Source organism: Perca flavescens, chromosome 7 (genome assembly GCF_004354835.1).
Source record: "Perca flavescens isolate YP-PL-M2 chromosome 7, PFLA_1.0, whole genome shotgun sequence".
Lineage (NCBI taxonomy): Eukaryota > Metazoa > Chordata > Actinopteri > Perciformes > Percidae > Perca > Perca flavescens.
Window position 1 is genome coordinate 25,364,230 of NC_041337.1, and position 21,558 is coordinate 25,385,787.

A 21,558-nucleotide genomic window follows, 5' to 3' on the forward strand; every position below is an offset into this window, starting at 1 on the left:
TACTACAGTTTTAAACCATATAGCTTCAGACATTCACTCCCTCCAGCTGCTCAGAGTCATACAATAGTCTACTTTGCATAGCAAGGCCAGGGGACGTGCTGAGTCCAAGGCTGCATGTAAACCCACCCTGATCAAAAGAACTGTTAGTTTTTTTTCATACTAAAGCACAGATGACAAATCTTCCCTCCTGGCAACAAGATGCAGAAAGATGTCCACTGCAAAAAATGTCCACTTCAAAAAATGCATTCATTTAGTCTTACATTTTTGTTGAAAATAAATGTCTTACTTATTGGTTTATGAACTGGTGGCTTGAACTCAAGTCCTTGAAAAACAAAATTCCTACTTATTCTTACTTATTATTAGGGCTGGGCGATATATCGATATAAAAAATATATCGATATATTTTTAAATGAGATATGGAATTAGACCATATCGCATATATCGATATAGTTCAAATGTGATCCTTACTCCCATAGATATATACACAGATGTCGCCTTGAGGTTCTAAACATACGTCAAAACCGCCGCCATCTTGGAACAGGGGTCCGAAGCATTCCGATCAACGCTAAAGATGCCGGACTTTTGTACTGTTTAATTATGTTCGATAGAGGAAATGAAAAGAACAAACAGCAATGAATAACATTTAACAGGTGACAATGTGTTTTATGATTATGTATGCCGCCTCGACCAGCAATCTGAGCTCCGGCGGCAGCGGGAGGCGGAGAGCTCCGTGGCCGGCCGCAGCGTCTCTTCCCCCGGGAAAAACACAGCTTTGCCTCGCTGCTGCGCCGGTCCCCGCTGATCCAAATCGGACCAGCCAAAGACAGAGTGGTGATCGGTAGGATCTTACACGCAGTCCAGGACGACCTGTATGTCGATATCGGCGGAAAGTTCCACTAAGTTTGCCGGCGGCAGGCGGACGGAGAGAAGCTACAGCGGGGCAGCAGAGACCGTCTGCGGCTGCAGGATCTGGAGCTCAGTGCCCGTTAAAATGACATGTAACGCATAAATACATACAGAAATAAATAGTGGAGGAATGAGCCTGGACATTTCAGTCTGTTTTAAACTTCACCTTGAAGCAGAAACTCTTAGTTCAGAAGGGTGAAGTTTACGTTTGGACTCAGATCTGTGAACCGATCATAATAAATATTCTTTGTATTAACACATTAATTGGTTTCTTTGTTTTGTAGTCGATAGTTCATCTTTTAGTTTACTTAAGTGGAAGCAGTATCGAGTGGAAGAATGGGACTATAAACCTAGGCTTACAGGCATGAGGCATTACATTTTGAACAAAGTAGATTATATTAATATCAAAAGCTTAATTGACCTTTGGAACGAATCACAAATATGGAGCTTTGATTTCAAAAAAGGTACTCCTGTTATACAGTATTTAGGTTTACATTTTATTATTTGAACAGCTGAGCATTTAATCATGGTTTATTATTTATTTGATTTTGCAACTGTTTCTATGAAACTACTTGTGACATGTCATATTTGATTTTGGCTTTGACTGAACATTTGCTCTCACTTTGCGGAAAAAAATATCGGGATATATATCGTATATCGATATTCAGCCAAAATATATCGGGATATGACTTTTGGTCCATATCGCCCAGCCCTACTTATTATCTGCATTTGATATCCTTGGCTTAAACATCCACTAGAGATCAATGTGACTGTAACATTAGATGTGTTACTGCAATACAGCAGTGTTAGGAAATGTACTGTAAACAAGAGCAGGTCATCACCATTTCTAGCATGACAACTTTATACCTCTGTTATCCGAGAATGTTGCCATTGTCTGAAATAAACCCATAGTTGTTTAATACCGGTGTCTTGTTTGCATGGCTCTGCTGTAGCTCAAACCGCACCGTGGCATCCTATCTTGTAGTATGCAGATGTAATCTTTTCATTTTTCAAGCCACCAGAAATAGTTGAAAAATAGTGTAACCTAATCTTTGCCAAAGTAAATGGAGACTGTGAGTGGAGTCAGTGAAGCGAAGATGCAGAAAGGATGAAGGCATAAATAATGGCAAAGAAGCATGCTTATTGTATACATGCTTACAAATACAGTATATTTACTATAAGATGACTGTTTTTTTCAAAGCAATAAACCTCATGAAGGCATATCATACATGCAATTCTTTGAGCTCAGCAACTACTAACAACTTCAAACGTAGCTGCAGCACTCTCATACAAAATTCTTCCCACATGATTTGCATACATTACAATTTTGCAGTAAGGACATATCTATACTGTCACAGCCCTATACAAGAGAGCCATATTATCCATCATATTTTCTGAGGTAGAGTTACAAAAATGTCTAAAGCAGCTTTCGGATGAAAAAAGATTTTTTTGCAGTGGAGAAATAAAATGCTGTGGGAGAAAGTGAGTGACATGAATCATGATTAAGTCCTGTTTGGCCCTGATGTCAAAATCAGGGCAAGGAGTGTTGCTGGCAGCAAACAGGATGCTAAATAAAACACTGACGTCAGGGGAAGAAGGCTGTTGGTCAGTGTAGAGTTGGACACTACTGAATTAGTCACCATCAGATAACCTGAATATAACTTTGCCAGCAACAATAGCAATACGATGTCTTATACTGCAAAATGTACTAATGTTCTGCCCTAGAGCAAGGCAATGAAGTTACAGTTGATCCTGTATCCTGGGCTGAAGCTCCCAGATGTGAATGTGTTTGACTGAATGTCGAGCAGGGCAGTGCTGAAAAAGACCACACAGTACCTGTTCCCCACCAGCCCCGTCTTTCTAAGGGCACCTTAGTTGTTGAAGGGAAAGAACATCACTTACTTTTCTCACTTTGGATATTAACTTAACTGCCACCATTGCTGCCAACACTTGGCCCCATTGGAGTCTTCCAGGGAAGAAATTCTACCACAATACCATTTCTGCCTGGTGGTCACAAATCAATAAAATAACTCAGCCATTACGCACCAGCAATGCACAGAGCCTTGTTTGGTAAGAATACCATGACCACAATGCCTCATAGCAACCACTCCACGGTGTCCACATCAGCCTAGCAACTACTCCATGGGCAACGTCCCCTTAGCAACTATCATTAGACGACATCACCCATGGCAACCATCCCATAACCCTGCCTGGCCACTGTTAAGGACCACTTCAGATCTCCCATAAACGAGCACTCGGATGTCAAGAGGCGAAGCAGCAACAGGGAAACGCTGGTGTTGGGCGAGCAAGACAAAGACAAAGGACCTCAAGTAAGGAGATGATCACTGACTTCTGCAGTAGCATATTGTTACATCTGACAAAATAAACAAAACAAGCATAGAGTCTATGGCTAGGTAGTGCACCAAGCAAAGTTCAAAAGACATGCAAAACTGACCTCACTCACGTGTCTCTACATGTTGCACGTAGGTCAATACTCTTTATGATAATAATTTGAGAGATTTATAAACTCATAACTTCAGTTCAAATGTTCCAAGAAGCATAAAAGCCCTGGCAAAAGGTCTGAGAGCAAGCCCGGTTTTCACCACTAAAGCTGTACAAATCCACTTCTTCAATTATGTTTTTTTAAAGAAAACATTAAATTCTATTTCTATTTCTAGTCTAAATTGGTAACTGTGAGATTGGTTTTCTCCACAGAGAGAGCATAGGGTCACCAGAAATGCAGCATTTACCTTTGCTGAAACAGAAAAGACTGAAAGAGGAGAACACAGGGGTGATAAGGTGTAAGATAAGAAGAGAGTGGAAAGAGAGAACGCAAAGGAGATGTTACTGAACCCAGTAAATTGACAGATGAAAGAGGAGAAACTGCACTTCTCACTGGAGAGGGAAGTGGACGCAGCAGAGAGAGAAACATGAATAATAGGATCGATCTCGGAGATGGAGATGAAATATATAGATTAAAGCAAAGAGGAGAGAGAGGAAGAGAACTGAGAATCAAAAGGAGTGGTTATGGATCTCTGTCTGAGTGCGAATGGATGAAGAGAGATGAAAGCTGAAAGGAAGGAAGGAAGGAAGATCGCAAAAGTTGAAACAAAAAATGAAATTTGAATTGTCAAATATAGAAATTTAGAGAAGTAAAGCCAAGACAAGACAAAAAAAAAAAAAAAAAAGATAAAACATTTCCAATTTACTCAATCCACTCACGTTAACGAGATGGACAGGTGAAATCTCTGTCTGAGGCCCCGGAACATGGCGAAGGACTTTGGTGGGAAGGACCGGGCAGTGACTGTGCAGTATGGATGCTCATAGCCTCCGGCAGGACACTCACAGCGGAAACCACCACCTGAGAGCTCCCGACACGTCCCTCCATTACGACACACACCTGGCACACATCTGCCCTGCCGCCGGTCAAACTCACACCGGTCACCTGGGGATTAAAGATGAAAATAATTTATTATTGCAACCTGTGTTGTTGAACCTCTGTGGGAGTTGCAACAAACACTGTCACAAAAAAAAAATTACGGTCACTGGTCGAGTCTTATCTTTACAAAGAATTCAATAATAATATAGAATAAAAATCACATAATTTCATTAAATTTACAGTTTTAGGATAATCTGTACTGTACATAGAAATATCCACCAAAAGATTAGCGTAAAGAGACACATATGGATATAACATTTCCAGCATCCTATTCCGTATCAAATTAAAAGGATTAAAGTAAAATAAAAAAGGTATGTGGACAGTTTTGCCATTTTGGTGCTTGTTCAGCTGAGACCTCAGGAAATATATATTCATAAACTCTGACTTCCCTGCGCTCATTGGCAAGTCCATCACAACGAACACATGCTGTGCAATCAAGCATTGTTCAAACCCACAGGTGCTTTACTTTACATTCAAGTCAAGTTACTGAGGTGAAAATGCTGAATTTGAATTATGATTGAGCTTAAATATTGTCATGATTTTAATGTTTTGTTCATTAGGGTATATTATAACTAAAATTATTATAGTTATAATTTAATGTGTAATAATACAAACCTTTAGGAGTGTTCAAATTATCTTCTTACAGGTGCAATATGTAATATATTTACTGTATTTAATGAAAAAAATGACCACCATGTGTCATCAGATATTAAGGAAACATGCTAAGTTGAAATACTATGTTTTCTGACAACAATGCTTAAGCCAGTATTTTGCGTTCCGTGACGGAATGTCTGTTTGTGTTTTGGTTTGTGTTGGTATCAACTGCCCATTTTGACAGCCGGGCCGGGTCGCCAGATATACCCGTAAAAACGCAAACCCAGCGCGCTACAGCTGTAGTTCAGCCATGGAAGCAGCAAACAAACAAACAAATGATAGAGTCATTCTACCCAACCTAAAATAAAAAAAACAGAGCTTTGTTATTTCAGTTATTTTGAAATGGAAGTTATACATTTGGTAATGCAATAGGTTATTCAATACGCTCAGCAAAGGTTGTGTTATGTGACTTGAGAGTCTTCTGGTTTTGAAGAAGGGTACTTAACGTGAGGGTCTTGAAATTGCACCAATCTATAGAGCTGTGGTTCTTTTTCCATGTCAACGGCTCAACAGAGTGCTGCTGGTTTTTCTTCAGGCAGTGAACTACATTCACCAGACGCTTTAGATGTAAATTACTACTTGATTAAACGGTGGAAGCAGCAGGGTGCTGATTCTTGAGGAGCAGGAGTAAGAGCAACTGTTGTGTATAAAGGACTAACCTTTACAATGCTTGAAATGAACACAGAATACAAACTATAACACAATTAGAGTTGACCACGATAAAATACTCAATGTACAGTATTTGGAAGTATATGTATGCAGGAGAACAGGAAAAAAAAAAAAGTATTTTCCTGCCAGCTGTGATTCTGAAAAAAACCCCACAAACAAATCCATAGACGAGAATAAACACAGATTTGGCTGCCAGTCAAACAAGCGCCAGTCTGTGTCTCGAGAGGCAGAAACACCCACACAGCACACACAAGCTCATACATACACACATATATACACAATCACTCACATAAAAAAGGTACGTAGGAGTAAAGGTTCACTCGTTCTTTTTGGTTTTCACCTTTCCTTGAGCATCATTGGACACACACACTGTCTGACATTTAGCAGCTGCACACAACAACAGCCCTCCGTATAGACAGAGCAGGCAGGGTTTGAAACTAGCCTTAGACAGATGGCTCCTTCAGGACCCGTTTTAGAACCTGCTGACGGCACAGACACGCACACACACACACACACATAATAAAATAAAAAAATAAACAAACCAAAATGTGTACACATTAATTTATGCAATACAGATATCTTTCTTTCTCAAACAAACACACATTTTATCTTTCTCTCATATTAACCTTCTTCTTGTCTCTCTCTCTCAAACACACACATCATTAACCCTGCCCTCGAGGCTGTCCAGTTTTATTATGTAGCTGTCTCTGTTGGCACTTTGTTTCTACTGCTTTCAGATGCCAGAGTACCCACTGGCAGGGTCTTGCATCTTCACACACACACACACACACACACACACACACACACACACACACACACACACACACACACACACACACACACACACACACACACACACACACACACACACACACACACACACACACACACACACACACACACACACACACACACACACACACACACCTTCTGTTGTAAGTCAATAGAGGGCTTCACGTTTGCTCATGACTGTTAGGACAAAAATATTATCGGACATACACAAGACATGGACACAGACAATCTCTCACACACAGCCAAAACACAGCCCCACACAAACAGACACCTGAGGGAAAGTCATGACCACACAAACAAATACACAACTCATACGCACAAAGACACACTGAGGAGGAAGCTCACACTCTGATACTATCTGTGACACATACAACACAAACTGAACGCCACGGTACGCTGCATTAACTGGTGAAGCATTTAGAGCTCGTACAAGAATCAAAAAAGTATAAACTGCTTGAATTACTGTCCGTCTATCATCCTCCATATCAGGGATACAAACTGCCAAAACAGAAAGTGCTCATCTTTCCAAAACTGTATTTCTCTATTCATCACTCGCTCACTTTATAACAGTGTATTAATTTGTCCATCCTTCTCTTCATCATTCCAGTTTGCCACGCCACCTCTCTCCACATACCACCGGACAACTGACATCTGCCGATTTTGGCTGACAATCATACGCTCACACAGCAAGACACCCGGTCACACACCCAGCTAAGCTAACATAGCCCAAGGATATTGACATTTTACATCTGTCTGTCCTTGTTTAGCTTTTGCTCATCCTTTCTCTCCTCTCACATTAAACATATACCTCTATGTAAAAGCACACAACAGGGAACCAATTAAAAAGGCTAACACACACACATGCACACATATGCACTCTAACACAGTTCAATTTCCCTTCCTTTGTCTGTTGCGCCTATTCATCCGTACAGACCCCCTCATCAATATTAAAATAAATAAAAAGACATTAATACTCATGAATTATGCGTGTGGTGAGACTTAAACACACACCTACAAATACACACGCTGGTTCATTATGCACACCCAGTTGCACACAGGTTGACCGACTTGCAGGAAATAAATTGACGAGGGAAGACAGACAGAAAAACAACACACACACACACACACACACACACACACACACACACACACACACACACACACACACACACACACACACACACACACACACACACACACACACACACACACACACACACACACACACACACAAATTAGAGAAAGTAAAGCAGAGCAGATGTGATCTCAGACTGACTCAACGATATTCTTTCATGTCTTTTTCCCAGACGGTGTGAAGATGTCCACTTCACCGAGGCTGATCAGCAGCGATAGGAAAAACACACACACACATAGGTCACAAAGGTCAAGCGATTAGTAAACCAACGGTGAGTGTCCAATAGCACTTTTAAAATTCCTCACACATACATACACAAGCACTTTATGCACACACAGACGGCTTTTAATGAACTTAGCAGAATGGAAATGTGCACACCCAGACACACAAGACACCGCTTAACGTATTGACACAGTCAAACAAAGAAGCACACACCCAACACTTGAGGTCATCATGCACACATCCCACTGGTGGAGAGTAACAAGTAAGTTTGTTTATAAGTGTACTGCACTCAAGTCAGAAAACAGTAAAAAATAAATAAAAATAATAAAAAAACGGGGAGGAAGGGCTAGCCTTGGCATGGCGGACGGCTCGCAATGGTCACCGATCACGGTGCTCGTTGCCACGGACCTTTCAAAGCTCGACCAATGAGAGAACAGCTGTATGTGAGGTAGCCAGAAGCAATGATGACGTATACATACGTGATGACATACAGTACAGGCCAAAAGTTTGGACACACCTTTGGGTGGCTACTTTGAAGAATCTAAAATATAAGACATGTTTTCAGTTATTTCACACTTTTTTGTTAAGTACATAATTCCATATGTGTTCATTCATAGTTTTGATGCCTTCACTGAGAATCTACAATGTAAATAGTCATGAAAATAAAAAGGAAACGCATTGAATGAGAAGGTGTGTCCAAACTTTTGGCCTGTACTGTATGCCCTTTGTCTCTGAAGTGTCTGCACTATGCTCTACGCCCTACCTTGCGGTTTTTACCGCTGATCATGTGTAGGCGACCTCACATACACATAATCCACAATACACACAGCGCTGTGCATGCTTCGCAAAAATTGGTCTGCGTGATGAATGAAATTAGCACCCGTGCAATACCGCTTTTGAGCTACACGTGTGAGAATGAGCCGCTGAGACGGCACCTGAATACGGGCTAAAGATGTGTTAAAAAAAAAATGCAGCTCAGTGACAATACAGACATTTCAAAACTGAGGTTTCCGACACCTCCCAAGTCAAATGAGCAAATGTTGAACAGTCCCTATTTATTCTCTCTGGGTGTAGTCCTTCCTCTGTTTCCTCAGCAAGGGTGGGGGTTTACTCCTTGAACGCCAGGAAAGCAGGAAGGTCTGTCTTTACTCCAGCAAGATTGAAACAGGAACCCCTTCATCATGTCTTCCTTATCTCCTCCACTGTCTTCATAAGTTTGCATAGACGCATACATATTCTTATAGGCTATTTCCTAATTAGATAATCAATGATGCTCTGTGCAATATGTGTGTAAACTGGATTAGATTATTACCCTTACTGTTAACACATGATGAGCTAGTATTGACAGGCCACATCAGTATGGGACATTGGAAAAGTACAGAATACCCCTACTTCCTGTGTTCACTGCTCATAATAAATAAATTAAAAAGGTATTTGAATTTTTTCAGTACTATATTCATTTGAAAGGTCATGAAAAATTACTTTTTAAACTCAACCCCAACAGAATTTGAATAGTCTGAAACTACAATGGACTTACTTGATATTTGTATTCTCATGCTAAAATTTTGTGGCCTGTGCTACAGAACCTTCAACCTCTGTAGCACAACACAAAACATGTTAACGTACAGCCCTGACACACCAGGCAACCCACCCAACAAAGACTTGGGTCTAAAAACTCTTTCTGCTAGCACTTCACTGCTTAAAAGCAGAGTACTATTTCCATTCACCCCTTCATTTTTCTTCCTCTCCTCCCTCCATACTCCTCCTTTATCTCTTTGTTCCTTCCTTCCTTTTCCATTTTCTTTCCACCTTACATCCAGGCTTATATACTGTATAACTCTCCGCGCTTTACTTTTCCTTTTCCATCCTGTGTTCATCTCATTGCATTTCTTTTTTTTCCTTCCTCTCTTCCTCCTCTATGCCTGGCTTAATGCATTCACACCACCCTTTAATTCACGCAGATGTTTTATTCATCAAAGCCAGTATTCTTCAACGACCCCCCCGGCATCTTAGTTTGCTCCGCCCCAACCGCCCACCCCATCACCCCCCTCCTCCACCCAAACACATGGTACATCCCTAGAGGCCACTACACTCCTAGTTGCTTCCCTCTTCTCCTTCCTCTTGTCTTGCCTCTGTAGGTCTTATTCCTTTTTACACCCCCTCAAGAAAAGCGCCTTCAAGGGCTGTACCAATTTTGAGTTATATGTAGATGTGCAATGAGTCAGAAATCTCCTTATTTAGTGAAATTGGAATCTGTGACCTTTTCATATTAATAAATGTGTTCAGCGATTAATTTGACAGAATTCAAGCCATTCTATGAGAGCTTTTCCGTTTGCTGTTCGAAATACTCAATACTTTACTTTAAGAGCTGACCTACTACATTTATTTAGAATTTACCCTGCAGCCTTTTCTTTTTAATTCATTTGCCACTGGCCTTGCACTCCTTCGCTCTCTCTCGCTCTCTCTCTTCCTCCTTTTCTACTACACATTTCTTTAAATCGAAGGGTAAACTTTTTTTCCAAATTTGGAATGTCCAATTTGCCCTATTCAGTGTTCATCTTAAACAGATGTTCACTTTGCATGTAAATTTAAATGGAGATTTTATTCATGTAAAGGAAAGTCTGAAAACACTCACACAAAAAATCTGACATGCACTTATAATGTTATGAGGGTAAGCAAAGGGATATTGTACTTTTGCATAGACCAAGGAAACAAAAGTGTCTGAAGGAACAAAGATATTGGAGAACATACCCATTTTTTTGTAGTTCTGTAATTTGTTGGCAAATATTCCTTATGGCCCATTAAATAAACTTGTACCCTATTCATATACTTGTACAGGGCTGTGCAATTAATCAAATTTTGATCCCAATTTCAGCTCCTAACAATCATAAAAGCAATGTAATCGAGAAAAACAAGGCACACTAAGTTTCTCTGCACTTCATTCCTCCTCCTGAACAGTTAAAATCATACCTTTCATGATCAGAACTACTACTATTATTATCTTGAAGGACACTTACAGTATGCTATTATCGATTCCACTAGCAACAACGAGGCTAATATTATGCACATTCAAATTACTGTATGTGTAACTCTTGGAAGACCGTGTTCATGCACATGTATTCACTGTGTTCAAAATAACACAAGCACACTGTGATTACAGCCACAGCATTCACTTTTAATTCTTCACATGACATGCATATTTCCCATAAACACCCCAGGTGGCACTGAGGTACAAAAAAAAAAAAAAATCTCCACCCCCCTCCCTTCATGCTCACCAACTTATCTCCAAAAAACTAATTTAGTGTTCTCTCTCTCCTTCCTCTCAAACCATTTATTGCATTTATCTCACTCAACTCAGCAAATCATGTCCCCTGCAGTGCATTTTTTCACATAAGGTGCACATTTCCAAATCATGTATATTATGTATTGAAATGTCTCCATTTCCTCTATTTTCTCCTCCAAACCATTTTCCAAACCTCGTTGCCGAAAACTGAGCGGTCTCATTGCTCTGGCTGTTTGCACCACTTACTATTTTTTTTTTCTTCACTCTCCAAAAAGTAATTTATTCTCCTTGACTTTATCCTTGCATGCTTTCTCACACACACTGACAGTCACTGACACTTCTGAATCCACCTGTGTGTATATAATACATGATATCAATGGAAAGCTGCTTAATTAATTAGTCCATTTAGTCCTTAATTCTTAATTGACTTGTATTTAACTTTTTTTTTTTTACAGTTTTGGTTACTTGCATTTGTCTAAAAACAAATACATAAATAAATAAATAAAATGTAAATTTGTAGTGAAAGACCTTTTGTTTCTGTCTTGCAAAAAAACATTAGTCCAATAGTGAATATAAAGCTTCAAAACATCAATTTTCTTGGCTTTACGTGGGAGTTGTAAATTGCACAGTACATAATTGGCTCATATTAGATTAATAATTAGCTCTGATTTCATGGCTTTCTGCCATTGGGCATTAGTTTAGTAGTATGTTTGTTTTATCACTGTCTGTCGAGGTGTGCACTACTGGGAGAATAATCAACTATTTTGCATACTGTTTGGTAAGATTGTGGTTTTGGAACTTTTAAATTCACAACACCCTTGTGGGTGATAAAGCCAAATTCCCTCCGTTTGTCAGTTCTTTATTCATCTATATCTTTACTTTTTACTTATCTTGCCAAACACAATTTAGTCTCCTCTTAATCTGTATTCATCCCCCACAAACTAATTCACTTTCACTTCATTCTCTCAGTCTCCCTGTTTCTTCATTCTATCCGTCTTTCCTGAACCAAATTAAATTCAGTCTCACAGACCAGCTTTAATATCATCTCAACCTACTAAATTTCTGCTCTCTCACCTTCTCAGTTGCTCACTAGTCTTTCCATTCCTTTCTGTCCCTAACTTTGAAACCGTCCACACCTTCTTCAAAAGGCTAAAACTCACTTATACCCAAGCATTATTCTCCTCACATACAGTAGTCTCAGCTACCAAAAGCAAAATTGCTCCGTTTGTGTTTCCCGCCATATCTGCTGGATTAAATTTCTCAGTGTAACATGCATATCTGCTCAATCACATCCAAAACTAATCTCACCTCTGCCTACCGCATTTCTTCTCTGTCTCTTTCGCTTGTTCTGTTTCTCATCGTCTCTCGGTGTAAAATAAAGCTCGCTCAACACAACCAAGCAATTTCATTTCTACCCATGTCCTCTCTACTCACCGCTCACCATTTTATCTTCTCACAAACTAATTTAGTCTGCATCCATGCTTCTCTCTCCCTGTCTCCCATCTTCTCTTTGCATCTCTCGGCTCTCTGAGGAGTATCGCTCGTATTATATCTTACTATAATCTACATAATGTGCACCTCTCTTTATCATTTCTGAGTATGTGCTCTTTCTGTTTGTGAAAACGATCAGATATCCTCTTTTTCTATCTACTGTTATCTCTGTCTTTAAGGTTGTCTGTCCACTGGGAACGTCTCTTTTTACCACCGAGGTCTTCAGGGTTAACGACTGTTGCACATTTGTATCAGCACTGCAAGCTTTGGATGTTTCTGAAAGACATGAGCGCTTAAGGGTTAGAAATATTTAAATTCTCATGAATAAAAGAGTGCATATTGCACAGCTTCAGCATTGTAGCTGCGGGAGGTGGGACTAAATCTTCCCTTCTACATTTGAAATGGAGGTTTATTTCTTAGAGGAGCAGAAGATAACTATTCCTTATTTAAAATAAGTTTTTCCTATTATCACTTACCTAAAACTATACTTGATTCACAGACATGTCAGAGATTTAATTCTAGTTTAAGAGCATTGGTTAGTAATTTAAAGTCTTAAAAGTTATAATCTAAGCCATCACTAACAAGAGCAGCAGCCCCAACCTGCCTTTACACTAGATCTTACTTTGTGTGACATGCAGTTGGATTTCACAGGAAATGAAATTTGATTGCCTTGACAGTCATTCAATTGGTTGGGGTTTAAAAACAGGATATCTGGTTTCTGGTTGAACTACCACAAAAGCTTTCTTACCCATTCTAAATGCATTATACTTTGGGAGGCAGATGTCTGGCAATGAGAAATTAGCAACAGTTCAAATGTGCAAACCTTTGATATGAGTGACAAAGAAATTACAACATATTCTATTCACAAAGAAGCAACAGGGTTTATAGAGAATATGTTCAGAATTTTAAGAAACAGCAGCACAACAATATACTGGTGTAAGAGAAAGATTACTATATCAAAGGAGGGCTCATTTGTTTGCCGTATTAACACCAAAGTTTCAATACTTTTGAGGAAACTTTTAATTTAAAGGCATGATCACTTATTGTTTTGTCTTCCAAATTTTTACAATATGAAATTATTTTGGTTTCCTATCTATTTTGTTTTCTGTTTGTCTATCTAGTTTGCCACATATGAAATTAAAATGAGTTGCAGGAACATGAGCAGAAAACTGACTACTTACAGTACATGGAACTATCTGTACCGGTGTTAACCCTTTTGCCATCAGGGAAGAGAAGCATCACCAGCAGAACATCACACTTCAGAGATAGCACCTACCTCCAAGCTATACGACACTTAAACATGGCTTAACGTATTCATGTTTTTTCCTGTGGTATTATGTACTTGTGGACTGTCCTCTCTGCACTATGGAATGCCCCACTGCACTAGGGACATCCCAGTTCGCCATTGCACTATGAGCTCTGGCTTGTGCCTCCTGCACCAAGCACTTTATGGACTGGTCCACAACCCGTTTACACACTTATATGTGTGCAATATGCGTTGTTTATGTTTATGTCTGTGCATTTGATGTCAATATGTGTGCAATGTGTTATGTCGGTGCACTGTTGTCAATTAGTCGCGCACGGCCATGTAAACACCGGCAAAAACGTTTTTACGTTTTTAAAAACCCGAATATGCTACCTGGGTTACCCCTTTTCTAACCCGAAATTTTGGTCACGTAAACGGGTATCGGCATATCCCCATCAAAAGGAACATTGATTTGTGTTCTGCGCATGTTCTATTCGCAAGGAATCTTGGTATTTTGAGTAGAGGAACTTCTTGTATGCGCCAGAAAAAATAGTTATAATAATAATTATATACTATAATAATATAGTTATATAGTTATATATATATATGTCAATGCAGAAAACCTGCGGGCAGTATACCGGAAGTAAACAAGAAGTAGAGGTAAACATGGCGAGACGCAGCACAGCACCACACTTTTGGAGCGAGGAGGAAACCAATTTCTTTATTAGTGTGGTGAAAACCATGAATATAATGTCTTTTGTTGACAGCAGAAAGTACAGAGATAGTGAGATTTATAAGAAGGTGACCGAGAAGTTATTGCGTCTTAATGTTGTCCGTACGTCCAGACGCTAACCGTGCGTTGCCGTTTACATCGGGATATTGCCAATTGATTACAAATTCCATGTATACAGGAGTAACTCTCTCTGCTCACGCATGTAAACGGGTTATTCCGAATGTCAGAAACCCAAATAGTGACCTTAACCCGACCATAACCCGAAAATTGACAGCTTGTAAACGTAGTCCCGGACTTACAATTAGCTGTATGGGTGTCAGGGTTGTAGTAAAGAACACAAATAGAATGGAGCCATTGCTAATGTTATTAGTAACACCTGAGCTTTTCCTGCTATGACAAGTGAAAATGCCTGTGAGCAGATTAAAGCAGTACTGGTCAATCTGTCTCAAAGTCAAGGATTCACTGAATTCAATTCATTGATTTGAGGACTTCAGAAGTCCTGTAACACATCAGTAAACTAAAAACATTTTTACTTTAACCCTGGAATGGAACACAACAGGGTTAACATACAGTACTAAAGCTGAGTAATCAGTACAGAACAGTACATGACCTCTGCTGACACTGTGTTTCACACTATTTTCTTAACACTATTACACACATGTATTATATATTATATACTATAATCTCTGGGATTGGCACCATAAAGGTAGTGTTAACTTTGCTCCGAAGCGGGGTTTTTACTCTATTGCTTTGATTAGGCACTTCCTTCAAGAAAAGATTACCAGCTAACCAACAAATATTAATCTGAGCCAACAGGGCGCAACGTTACTCTCAGTCAGAGAAGGGATTGAATGTACTTCTCAGTCATTTTATGATTTAAGGTGATGAAACCATGTCACTTGAGTAGCCCAAAGAAACACCAAAACAATTGTTCACAAATCACGCCTGACACAGGTCTATTGAAAGCTACTGTTCTAGCATCAAAAATATTCCTCAATGAGTGGAAAGTGTCCAATACCGGTCAAAACCCTGGGCTTAGCTCCTTCCTGTGAGAGAAACTCCCTTAGAGTTTCAGGGAAAAGCAATTCAAAGCCACAAACAGCGTATGAGGGGATGGATGAAGGCCGGTTGGATGGTGAAAAAAAAAACAATGAGCTAGAGAGCAAACCTGGTTGGGAGATGTCTGGAGAGTTTTGTGTGTTGCAGAATCAATTCATCCCTGTTTACTCGTCCTCCTCCTCTTCCTCCCACTTGCCCTGGGCTTGACAAGACACCCAACGCCTACGCAGGAAAAGCACAACACCAACTACCCAGAACCCCATCTGATTTCCCTTCCTCTATCCCTCAACTATTATCTTCCATCCCTCTCTCTTATTTCTCCCAGATGTCTCTCACCCCATTTTCCCCCTGCAGCCCTCCTTCCATGTTATTCTCTCTGAATTCATCCGTCTCCCTCGTCTTTCATATCGCTGTCATACCCGCCTCTTCTCCGTCCTTTCCTTCATCTCTCATGCTCTGCTGTTTGCACTCTCCCGCTCTCTTATCTTTAAACGTTTTTTTCTTTGTCCCCTCTCCTATTATGAATGATCAAATTTTTTCCAATCTTTTATCCTTTCTGTTTTCTCTGTCACCGTCCATAGGTCAAAGTTTTAGCCATAGCACAGTTTTTTGCTTTTGTTTTTCACCTAAAAAGAGGAACTTCAATAACGTTCAGCAGCCAATGTATTCTGAGTCTGGTGGATGTGCGATGTGCAATCTAGGACCACCGTTTTGGATCAATGACCGGAAATGTCATTCCCTCTCATTCAATTCTGAAACTGTCCTGACTCCCTCCATCTCTCATTCCATCATACTTTATTCTCTGTCTTTGTCTCTCCCTCCCACTCGCTCTCTGTCCCTTTCTACCTCCATTTCTCCTTTGCTTATTTCCTCTCTCTCTAAATCTCTCTCTGTCTGGCTCAGTGGGAGTTTGGAAAACACTCCGTCTCTCTCATGAAAGAAAAGTATTGCTTCACTCCCCCAGCTCTCTTTTGATTCGAAATAAAAGGCAATGTGAAACATCCCCCAGACACACACACTGACATTCATAGCATCTATCCTCTCCTACGACCTACTCAATGGCTCGAAGACTGAAGCAATTCAGCAGTATGAAGGGGCAGAAAAAACAGGGAGGCAGAGAGGGAGTGAAAGAGAGAGAGGAAATTAGTCTAGAGAATTGGGAAAGGTAAGAAAGAATGAAGTGTGTGTGTGTGTGAGAGAGAGAGAGAGAGAGGGAACAAATTAGTTTGATGACAGTAAAAAAAGAGTGAGGGGTTTATAGTGTCTGTCTGCCTGTGTGTGCATGTGTGTGTGTGTGTGTGTGTGTGTGTGTGTGTGTGTTTGTGTACGTGTAAAAGACTATAACAGGTAGAGAGCGAAGGAGGAGGAAGCTCTCCAAGGAGGCAGAGTATGTGTTTTCATGTTGTTCAGCTCAACATGACAACAGAGTAAAAACAGAGTGGATCAAAAAGGAAGACAATATGGGACATGAACAAAGACACACAGTCAGTCAGTTTTAGTTTACCAGGCTGGAGTTGAGGCTACACCAAGACACAACACACACACACACACACACACACACACACACACACACACACACACACACACACACACACACACACACACACACACACACACAACACTCCTATCCTATTAATTAAATCAGTGACATAGAGGTGAATGAATAAAACACTGTTTTATTGCCTATAGTTTAGCATTTTTGTTTCAAATTCAAGCATTGCAATGTAAATACAAAATTATAAAATACATATGTCTGTTTTCATAATTCATGATAGTATTATTATTTATGCTCTTAAGCAGGTGTTATGTTCTACCTAGTTCCTGTAAAAGCAACATTGCTCAGCTTGGTTCCTCTATGTCATGAGCCGACATTTTAACCTGCAGCAGCAGATAACTATTAAGTGTTTAAAAGTATTCTACTAAAGATGTAAATGTTTCTACTGAATGACCTGTTGATTGGCAAGCTCTCACGTGCTAATTGGACTCTTAACTCCTGTTTAATAATAGCAGGTGCACTGGAAAGGTCAATCAGTTAAAGCAATAACATGTAGACAGCAACTTAGAGGTGGCAAATTAGAGTGATCAAGGCATTTACAATTCATTGGGCGTTCAGAACGTGACAAATTCTTTATCAAATTTGACTCTTCAGTCTTGCGTAAAAGACACATGAATTAATTATTGGGTTTATTCTTAACTTTCTTGAAACAAACGTAAATGAATATACTAGTACAATTTATAATCAACATGTGTATACCATAGGGCTGTAACGGTTTTTGTATTCTTGCCGAACCGTCACAGTACGGGTGTCCCGGTCAGGTGCATGCAGCTGCACACAGAATACACGGTATGTAGATTGATTCACGTAATGCGGAACCAAATTTCAGAAGCATTTTAGTTTAGCAATAATTAGCCTGTGCCCATGTTATCTCCTTACATACACCTACGCTCTCCTTCTCTGCAAGATTGGGAATGATTGAGATTTGTCTTGGCACAGCTACCAGAAGACTTCCAACTTTCAGACACGTTGCTCACGTGATTCCAAAACCAGGGTAGGAACTGTGTACCATTACACCCCTGGTATACCGTCATCACTACCACAAACAAACACACTTCAACTCTTACTTGTGTATCTTTGTATGAATGAAAATAAACACACACATTTAATTCAAGCCCTTTTACCCAGAAAGAACCCCTTTGCCACAGCAGCACAAATACATGCACACTCCTGCACTACAGCACACTACTCACCAGTATAATCTTCACGGCAGATGCAGGTGTACCCTCCTTCTCTGCGGGCGCAAACCCCTCCGTTCAGGCAGGGGTTGGAGTAACACAGGTTGATCTCCGTCTCGCAGTAATCACCCGTGAAGCCAACCGGGCAGCGGCAGCGTAGGCCTGCGATGGGGTGGATGGGCCGGAACAAGATGGAGGGCGAGGAGATGAAGGGGGCAGAGCTGTTGAAGCGCAGCACTGAGATACACTTCATGTAGTTTTGGCATGGCTCACGCAGACACACATTGTCGTCGAACGGAAGAACCTGGAGTCATGGGAGAGGAAAGTCATTGTGAAGAATGTTATTGCTGTGTTAACATGTAAACAGTAGTTTACTGTTGTAAGTTTTGCAGATGGTGTCCCAATTTAGATCTGTTCTGACTTATAAAAGTAGTAAAAGCACAAGTGCTACTAACGTTAATGTTGTATTTCTTTTGCAAAAAAAATGGCTCATATGAGTGATTATCATGAATAACCTTTTTTAATACCAATATGCATAATTTTTTTTCTTTTCTTTTTTCTAAAACATTTTTATTGCTTTTTTGTTTTAGTACATCACCATCTAACACTTACAACATCATGAACATATGGCAGAAGTGAAAACAATAATTAAAATATGCATCATTTTAGTGTGGTAGCTGGTTAAGTGGATGTAGTTTTAACTCCTTTCTATAAAATAAGGCAGTTCAATCCATAACAATGCATTTTTATTTCAGAAAAGTATTACTTTTTAAGGCTTAATCTGAAAAGTAACTTGTATATACCTTTTAAATTGTATGTCCATTCAATAATTGCGAAAATGTTCTTACATGCCTGAGAGAAAGCATAAGTTAAGGCTAAGCAATACCAGGGCCCTGAAATTGGAGCACCTAACTTGATTGTAGCCTTAATTAATTGTGTTGATTACACCTGTGCACCTGACTAATTGGTCTTCTTTTTGATGAGGTGTTCAAAGTTTGACTTTGGACGTTAACTATTTAACAGTTACTATTTAGCTTATAACATGGATAGCAATGTTAAACCTCTTTAGAGAGAAACTCTGATAGACTGCGGATACCGAAGAAAACTGCAATTAGTTTAACGGCTAGCTAGCTAGCTAGAATGTTGACATGCGAATGTTTTGCATCCTAGCATGCTAGCGTTATCATGTTAGCACCTTAGTTATGCTATCTAACATTACGTGGTATCATGCTAATGATAAATCACTGCAGTAGCGCTAACCTCGCTGACAAACGGAGTCATGTCCCTCTCAAAATCTCCTTCACTGATATCCTAACTCAGTTTTTTTGTTTTGTTTTCTACTTTTGAAATATCTCTAAATATCATCTTCTTACTGTCAACTGACTTAAGCCGCCATCATTCAGTTGAAAGAAGCTTCTGGTTGATGAAAAAATATTGACAGCTCATCTTAGGTGGTAGTTGGTATTGTTTGCCCTGAGTCGCTCCTCTCAGGCTGCAGAGCCTCAAGAGGCTCCGCCTCCTCTGATTGGTGTAGGCGTAGTAGCCTAAACCCATTTACTTTCCAGAGGAACGGTTAGTGTTAAGGTCACTGGATCAGATATATTAACAAGATTGTTTCTTTTTAGACAGTAAGAGGTAATATATTCAGTTTGTGTATGTGTGTTAGTGTGGCAATGCCTGTTGAGAGAAAGTTGTTTACGTTCAGCCTTAAACTATATCTCTTGACACTGCAGTGCTCTCTCTCGGCCCTTCACAAATCTTTTCTCCTTTGGGTTTTACTTCTACTTTCTATCAAAATATCTCTTTCTCTATCTCTTTCTCTCATGCATGTACAGAGATGCTCTGAGAGGGTCTATAGGCTTGTTTGTAACTGATGTGCCTGCTGTGTCCAGGTGTGTGTGTTATTTCATGCATGAGAACATTTAGTGGTCATATAAGCGTATTGCTTGATAAAGCCATATGGCTGCACTGACATGGCATCTGTATTGTATTATTATCAGTTCACATGCAATATGCTCAAGTATCCTTCTTTTGATGCATTTGTGTTTGCACAATGTGTCTTATTACGTTTGCTTCGCATGTCTTATTACATGTAATCAGAATTCCAGCTGCTGCATGTGAGTGACTTTTTTCATAGAATGTTCATTTGAAAAAATATATGTGATCATTGTGTCTGTAGATATATACACCAACACTAAGCATTTAAAACTTGTGATTCTTATATGTGTATTTGTAACTAACCTCCATCTGTGTCAGTGACGTCAGCCTCGGCCTGTTCAGGTACAGCTGTTCCTCCAGGGTCTCAGAGGGGAAGAAGAGTCCGCCGGGCAACGCAGCAGAGAAGCTGACATTCAGGATCCCGCCCGGCGCAGCATCCAGATCGGGCTGGATATTGAAGATGAAAACATCCTCGACAGGCACAGAGAGCACTGCTGACACGCCTTCCAGGAAGTTACCCAGCAGTGGTGACAGGAAGTGCTCCTGGGACATGTTCTGGAGGCGGACAGTGACACTGCTGCCCAGCATGTTCTCTGTGATGATGAGGACGCGGAGAACACACTGGGCTGAAATGCTGTGGACGCCATCTGAAGAGAAGAGAGCAGAGGAAAAAAAAAAAATGTTAAAAAATGTTAGGTAAAAGAATATAGGTGCTCCTTCATGAGGTGTATAGAAGACGGACAAAAGGGTTAGACGGTGAAGGAGATAGAGAAAGATAGAGACAGAGAGGTTTGGAAAGACAACTAACTGTAGGAGGGAGATAGATGAAGGGGGAGGCATGAGGGAGAAGGGTGAAAGGGTAAAAGGGATAAAGATCAGCGCGACAGAGGTAAAGAGACAGCAATAAATGAATGGGAGCCAGAGAGGAAGGATTACAAAGGCAAAGCGAAAAGGTGAGAAGTTTAGGTTTTAAATTATGTAAGAATTGATCTGCTGTGAAGGAAGTTTCCAGTTTCAAGTATGTTTTTTTATTCAACTACCCTCAAATCTGTGTTAGTTTCCTAGCCATAATCTGAGTTTTGTTTTAATGCATATATGTATCTAACAGTTGTCTTACATTTTTACATGACAAGCAGGTTATAAAAGGCACCCAATTTGTTATACTTTGAGGTGAATTGTCACATTTTTCATGTCCACAACCAACCCTGTTTACTACAAAACACTTTTGTATACTGCCATATAAGTTTTAGAGGCAACA

At 40.0% G+C, this 21,558-nt stretch overlaps 1 protein-coding gene across 1 annotated transcript in view; it reads right to left on the bottom strand.

The window, feature by feature from the left end:
* Positions 1-21,558, bottom strand: part of celsr3 (cadherin, EGF LAG seven-pass G-type receptor 3) — a 114,104-nt gene that overhangs the window by 68,755 nt on the left and 23,791 nt on the right. Inside the window, exons 5-7 of the mRNA XM_028582617.1 lie at positions 20,604-20,947; positions 18,378-18,666; positions 4,129-4,351 (exon numbers count right to left, since the gene is read on the bottom strand). Coding sequence (XP_028438418.1) covers positions 4,129-4,351; positions 18,378-18,666; positions 20,604-20,947 — 856 coding nt within the window. The remainder of the gene's footprint in view (positions 1-4,128; positions 4,352-18,377; positions 18,667-20,603; positions 20,948-21,558) is intronic.